General features: G+C 37.3%; 1 protein-coding gene across 1 annotated transcript in view; it reads right to left on the bottom strand.

Annotated features, from left to right (window-relative positions):
* The window catches only part of LOC113063237 (serine/threonine-protein kinase MRCK beta-like), a 492,601-nt gene extending 485,873 nt beyond the window's left edge, over positions 1-6,728 (bottom strand). Inside the window, exon 1 of the mRNA XM_026233483.1 lies at positions 5,919-6,728. Within this exon, the coding sequence (XP_026089268.1) occupies positions 5,919-6,093 (175 nt within the window). The 5' untranslated portion in view covers positions 6,094-6,728. The remainder of the gene's footprint in view (positions 1-5,918) is intronic.
* Between the last annotated feature and the right edge of the window lie 963 nt (positions 6,729-7,691).

The raw sequence follows: 7,691 nt of genomic DNA, 5'->3' as shown, positions 1-7,691 counted from the left end.
CTATATGCTACTACTGTCGTAAAAGCAGGGAATCAGTGATGAAGGATCGAAGGATCCTCAAATGCAAACTGTGTGTGATGCATCAAGAGCGCAATCGTACATTTGTGTTGTGTTTTTATTTTCTTGTTTTAATTTATTTATAATCCATTTCTTCATATAATTATTCATAATCATTAGTTATTTAAATGATTTACTTAATTTATCATTTTACCATTTTATATCATTTATTATTTAGTTTTAACATTTTAGATCTTATTTTTCTTTCATTATTGTTCAATCTCATGATTGTGGGTTTCATGAACTGGTTTGTCAGTATAAATAAGAGATAAGAGAGTGAATCAGTTGATATAACATTGTTCAGTTGGTGTAAAATCTCCAATTTTAATTTTTTTTTTTTAAATCAGCTGTTAATTCCCTCAGGTGCGTGATTTTTACATAGAACAGCTGTTACTACACAGAGCCATTGTTAACTGAGAAGATGCGCAAATCCACTTTATTATCGGCGTTTTATTTGCGCATCTTCTCAGTTAACAATGGCTCCGAGTAGTAACAGCTGCTCGATGTGAAATCACGCACCTGAGGGAATTTACAGCTGATTAGAGAACCGGCTTTACTGACGAGATACTCATTAACGATCGGCCGATCGTGATCGGAGCAGCCCTAATAAAAAGCAAGACAAATGTAACCCCCATTTTCATATTCGGCTGGATGTCTCGTTTTCAGGTGAAACTTTGATTGCGATGGGTTTTAGGCAAATGTTGCAGCGTGGGGTCTCTTGCTCCACGTCTGTCGCAGCAAACCCATACCAGTTCCAAACAACAGATGATTGTATTCATTTATTCCTGAACAAACTTCCAACTCTCACCCGTAGCCATGTTGTCGCTTGCTGTTTCGTGTGTGCTATGATGTTGTTGTTGTTGCTTGCCATACTGCCATGTGAAACTAACGCTACGGAAGCTCCGGGGAGCCAAAAATGCGCCATTACACAAAAACTCGATTTACTTATTTTTTTAAATCGCCTTTAACAAAAAAATTCTAATTAATTCATTCATTCGATTTTTCGCCCAGGCCTAGTTGGTGTTTGTCTGATCAATGAAACATACGCAACAAAGATTGTACAATAAACTCTGCTCTTTTTTTTACCATCATGACACAAGTGTGGATCACAGCATGACATTTCCCGATTAGGCCCAGAGTGTTGCCAATCACAAGACACACTGGCCCAGCTAACCAATCACAGCACATTTCGTATTTCAGAAGGCAGGCCTTCATTCGAATACTTTTGTTCTCTATTAATATATCCATATTTTTGTTGTTGTTTGTTTAGATGTTTTTAACTAAAGAAAAATCAACCTTGTAACATTGTTGTGTATAATGCCTATTAAGCATGTTCAGAAATGGTGATAAAAATGTCATTATATTAAAAAAAATGATCTTTGAAGGTCATTTAAATAAACAAATTCTCAGTTTTTTTGTTTTATGAGCCCAAATATTCAGATACAATAATTTTGAAAAATGCCCATCCCTTCATACCGCTGTATCTGTCACCACTGACTTTGGCAAGCCGGCTAATAGCATTGTGTTACATTTGAGAGCTCACATGCACAGGATTCGAGTAAAGGACCAAGACACTGCAATGATTAATAAGTGTTCTACTCACACTTTTGCAAGACAGCACTATTATAAACATAGTTATTAGAAGCATGCACTACATTCATGAACTATCCAAGCTCGACTTCTTTTCAGACTCTTACACATAACAAAATGGATTTGTGTGCACTAATTCAGATTCACATTAGCATTTCTTGTGCAACACAGAGGAGAAATTTCTTCAGTCAGAGCTCATCCACTCTTGGAAAAGTGCCCTAATGAGTCAAGATGGACTGTGAACTAACAAATCCGGTCAATAGCAGAATGTTAGGAGCAGTCAATATGTCTGTCTGTGATAATGAGGTGCAGATCCCACAGGGCTCTCAGACACAAAAATGTTTCTAAATGGGAAAATTTCTAAGCATGTTATTTATTCTGAAAAAAAAAAAAAAATTTAAGTAAATCAAAAGACTTTGTTTTATGCCTCTGAAACAATTTAAACACTGGCTATATTCATTCACATGCACCCTTTTCTATACATTTAATACCATTTTTTTTTTTTTTTTAAAGGTCATGTTTTAACAGCAACCATTGTCAAAATGACCATCAATCAGCTCACTTAAGCCCTTTAGCCCCTTTCACACTGCCATTCCGGCAAATACAGGGGTAAAGTGTTCATCCCTGGTCGCTCGATCTGGCACTTTCACACTGCCAGTGATGACCCAGTATGTGTGCGTGCTTTCACACACAACCCTTGAAGATCCCGTAACGACACGTGACATCAGCGCGTGACGTGTAATGTACGAGTCGACTACACTAGGCACGTTATACTTTCACTGAAGCAAGCAAACGGTCTTGGCGTCAGCGCGGAATGTGAGTAATTAACTGATCTCTGCTTCATTACAGTTTGCACATATGTTTTCGTCGTGAATGTTGATCTTCCTTCAAAACAGCCGGTAAAAGAGTCGCGCGATAACACGCGTCATCATTTCGACACGGAATTAGATCTGGCTTTTGTTCACACAGCGCTCGTCCCGGGTCGAACCCCCCAATGTTACTAGGTCCCCGACCCGGGTTCAATTCGGTAATCAATTCCGGGACGTTGTTGCTTTCACAAAGAAGGCGACCCGGCAATGTTCCGGAAATATTGCGGGTCCAACGTGCAGTGTTTGAAAGGAGCTTTAAAGGGGATACTCCACCCCAAAATGTCAGTTTTGTTATTGATCACTAATTACTCAACAAATGTAGCGGGAGTCAAAAAAAAAAAAAAAAGTGATTATCTAAATATCATCAAATTGGACAGACACTGAAACTAAGCTTCTCACTATATCAGTGGATGAAGAACTCAGTCAACGGACTACAGTTAGAGCTTTCTTATTATCTTACTATATTTCCACCAAACTGTCAATCGTTCACTTCCAGCAACTTACATCAGAGTTGATGTATCAACCGTAGAGATGCACCGATCGATTGGTCAGGGATTGGAACCAGCTTATTTTCCTCATTATTGGCCCATATCGGTGAACGTACATGAACATTCTGTTACCAGGGCACAGGCAATGAAACATCAGTCGTGCATTCTCGCTCTTCTTTCTCACACACGTCTCATTCGCTCCGGTTAAATAGTGCTTGTATTGAACATTATTTTAGTCATTCTCGCAGATTTTGCACTTAAACCACCACTGATCTATATTTGTGGAGCGCACAAGCCGCGCTCTGTCTCAAAAAGCTTGTGAGCCGCAAATACCAGAATGAGGGGCTTACTGCGCTAAAATGTTCAAATACATACAAAATTATGTCAAAATGCGCGTCTTGGTGAGTATCCAGTTAAACACAGTCAGTTTTGGAATGTTAAACAGTTGAGAAAGAGAATGTGTGTTGTGTAACAGTATATTGGGTCCATGGATAAACTCTTAATTTTCCTGTTGCTGTCTGTCATGTTAAACAACGAACAAAAGACAAAGAAAACCACTTTCTGCTCTTGAATGAAAACGTTTTATAACTTTAAGGATAAGCATTACTTTGAATTTAATTTTTATAATGAAGACTACAGAACTTTTTTTTGATAAAAATTTACACTTGATTACTTTCACTTTAACTTCTGTAGTATTTCTAACCTGAATAAAATAAAAAAAATTCAAGTTTCATAGCTCTCTTTTTTTCTATTGCATTTATTTGTACTGTTGTTAGCTATTTCTTTTTATTTGTTCTTATTTTATTACTGAGTTTTTACTTTACTATTTTTTATCAAAATAAAACTTTGCATTGCATAAATAGTTTTTGTTCGTATGTGCTGTCAATTATAGTTCTTAAAAAATAAAATATATCGGAATTGGCCAAGAAATTTTTATCAGTGCATCTCTAGTCAACAGTAGCAATACAAAACTGACAAAAATAACAAGACAACAAGTGCGAATAGCAGATATGGTTTTAACCAGAAAAGGTACACTGACAATTTTACTGCAATTCCGCAGTTAAAAGGCTTATACTAAGATTTTCACTCAAGGAGCACTTTATAAAATGGAAAGCACATATTGAGATAGCACTCTGCCATTAATGCACTTTACAATGACGTTATTGCTTTGCTTGGTGTTTAACTGGCGCCAGCATAACATCCTCCATGAAAATCATTAACTTCCACAATCAAGGGCGTCATAAGAAAGTGTGCCTCTACCAGTGTTGTAGTAAGACAGAACAAGACAGAAGAACAGAGGAGTTTATGACTCCTGGAAATTGGGTCATACTATGGCTCACTCACAGTGATGGGATGTGAGGTGGCACCTGCTAGTGACGGGTTGCACAAGGACACTGGCGCGTCTTTAGAGGAGCAGACACACTGGGGTGTAATCTCATTACTGACGTCAACCCAACACCCAGGACAGAGAATCAACTTACTGTGAAGACCAACCTCAATCAAAAGGACCAAGAAGAGCCCAAAATTATAAATTTTGACAAGTGCAGTCTGGCCAAATGACTCAGTGCATTGTGATATGGGCGAACACCACAAACATATGTTGGAAATGCAACACCCCTTTCCATAATAATGAGCTTCACCTTTCAAAATAAATGTAAAGACAGTTAATAATGTCCTTAGTTTTACATCAGTTCAAGCATGAAAGGGGAACAGAGTAGCGTGACAGACACAGTGATGAAGGTTTATGTGTTTGCAGTACCGTGTTTGAATTAGCGTTTTAGTCTTAACTTTGATGAAGAATATCTCTTTGGCTTTGAGACTTGAGTCTCTGCAACTTTACAGATCTTCTTCATGCACCAAGAGCTTGTAACACTCCAAAGAGAAAGGAAACATTTAAATCGCATCATATGACCCCTTAAAGGGAAAGATTAACATTGCCCTTGAAAACAACTGGTTTTTCAGACATTTATCAGCAATGTCTGATTAATCATATAAAGCTTACTGTGTCATATTTGATATATTTCTAAGTCTCTATTATGCAGGTGAGCAAAGCTTCCTTAAAAAACCTGTTGTACACAATCTACTACATGCCTTCAATCATCTGATTGACAGTTTATAATCTAAAAACATCCACCCTTAGGGTGGGGTTCATGTGACTTTCTGCTGTGAAATCTTCAATCATGTATTTATAAAGTAATGCAAGGGCTTCATTTGGTGTTAATATTAGGTGAATATTTACTGGACTGAAGTCATTCAGGTTTGCTTGATTATCCATACATTTATTTATATTTGTTTTTAGTAAAGTCATTTTAAAATTGTATGTATCAAATAGAATAATTCAAGCATTGGAGGAACATTTGTTTATCTCTCAATCACCAGTGTATTGCGTTTTTTTTTTTATATGTTCTGCCCCCGCAATTAAAACAACAGACTTTTGATTATAAAATGAAGCACTGAAATATTATCTCATAATCTAATATACAACATATATTTCAGGGATATAGAGTAGCAACTGACAATGACATGCATTTTATGTAACTAGTCTAATACACGGTTGTAAAACTCATCGGTATATATTACAAGCAAATTATTACGACCCCTCAAAAAGTTATAAAGCCATGAACAAATGCAACTTCAATGGTAGCATTCGCTCCATTTCCCTTATACCATCCATAAACTTATATATACTTGCTGAAAAATATTAAAGCTGGAACAACTAGATGACAAGTATTTTCAAAACAACAAGGCCAGGAATCCCAAGAGCAAATGTCACAACAGCAACTTTGACAATAGCCTGCAGTCAGCTGGGTGATTAAGGCAAATGTAATAACAGATAAACAGGTCTTAAAGGGACACGCACTGATTTCTGAACCCAAATGCAGTCAGTAGCTTACACCCAAACACATCAACTTACCCCATTCCAAAAAGTCCGTCACATGCTTTTCTCGTTTTAAGGGCGAGTTGCTGCACTCGTTGTATAAACATATGAGGATATCCAGCAGCGTCTCCACACTCAGTGACCTGTCGTTTTTCTGATGGCCATCCAGCAGCAACTGCTCCAACTTCTTCAGGCGCACCTTCGCAGACATCTTCTACCAGTTCAGCGGCCTGGCTACCACTCCCAGAGCCAGAGAGGATACAACAACTTTTGTCGAGATTAATAACCCGAGGATGAGCTTAATAAATATATACAAATCGTATTTATCTGGCTGATATGTGTGGAGCACTGAAGTCCCAGACTTCAAAAGCTAGCCAGCCATCCAGCTAGCCAGCTAGCAAAATGTGCCCAACATAGTGCTTAAATAAACGTAGCCCTAATGCGCCTAACCCGGTTGTTGTCCGCGGCTTTCCAGCGTTTCCACCCCCTCCTCACTCCCAAGGCCTTGTCGGCTCCATTTGCCTTAATCCGGACAAATCTGTACTTTCCACTTTGAGGGATGTGTCGGGTTTTTTTCTCCCGTCGAATCTCAGGATGACCGGACGCTCATTCCGCTCAACTGTAAATCTTCAATTATAAACTCCCTAACGAAGCACTACACGCACCTTTAACCTATATATACACGCCCACCAAAAAACCGGGTGTGGGTGCTTTTTCTAAGTAGGCGAATCCTTGCGTGTAAGCCTGCGCTAGCCGGTGTGCTTCTCTGCGGAGCCGAATATGGCTGCATTCGTATTCATCCTTGTCTAGCAGCGCTCCCGAATGAAGAATCCAGACCCGGGATAGCAGAGCCCCGCCTACCTGCACCGGAAACGCTGGGGATGCATGACGCCATTGTTTGATTGACAGCGGGAGGCGTAAGACTGACCTCATCAGAAGCTCACATGAACAAAAAGTGTTTTCAAATGATAAATAAAAATAAATGTATGCATTTAGCAGACGCTTTTATCCAAAGCGACTTACAGTGCATTCAGGTTAACAGTTTTTACCTAATATAAATAAATATACAATTCCACAAATATAATTGGTTTTGTATTGTTATTGCAGTTCTAACTTTTTCAGTTTTTGTTCTCAAATTATAGTATTTATATTATTAATATGAAAAATGTTTAATCTAAATATGATTGATATTATGTTATGTTTTAATATGCAGTTTTATATTGAAATATTTAAGATTTATGATATTTAAACTATGATATTTAATCTTTAATATTTAAACGTTATCATTTCACATATTTGCAATATGTGCTTATCTTTGCATATACTAAAGAGAATGCAAATAGCTCATGTCTCATCTGGATTTATAAATATATTCATTAGGTTTTGCTAGTGCCTTTCCTGTCTAATCTTCTGACAAACAAGCTCAAGTAGCCTGTTTTTTTCACCCACAGTAAAGGTTTCCAATGTACAGGTTACAATCCTTGTGAAAAATTGCCTTTTTGTCTGTGCAATATATGTGATACTTTACTATATGTTTTATATTTTAATTGTCATTTAATAGCAATAATCGGAACTGTGAAAATACATTTTAAATATCTACGCTCCCACTTTGTTTGTGAACTATTTATTCTAATATTTTATCTTACAAATAGAGTCACTTAAACTTATGGAAATCAATGTTAAAATTCATCATTCAAAAAACGAAGCACTGTAAAATGGAAATGATACAAACATTTCCAAGGCATCTGTACTGTATAAGACTCACACATATTTCTGGAATCGCTCATAACAATTACAGTTATTTAACAC

This window comes from Carassius auratus, chromosome 45 (genome assembly GCF_003368295.1).
Source record: "Carassius auratus strain Wakin chromosome 45, ASM336829v1, whole genome shotgun sequence".
Lineage (NCBI taxonomy): Eukaryota > Metazoa > Chordata > Actinopteri > Cypriniformes > Cyprinidae > Carassius > Carassius auratus.
Note: the sequence above shows the minus strand (reverse complement) of the source record. Positions and strands in the feature narration are given on the sequence as shown.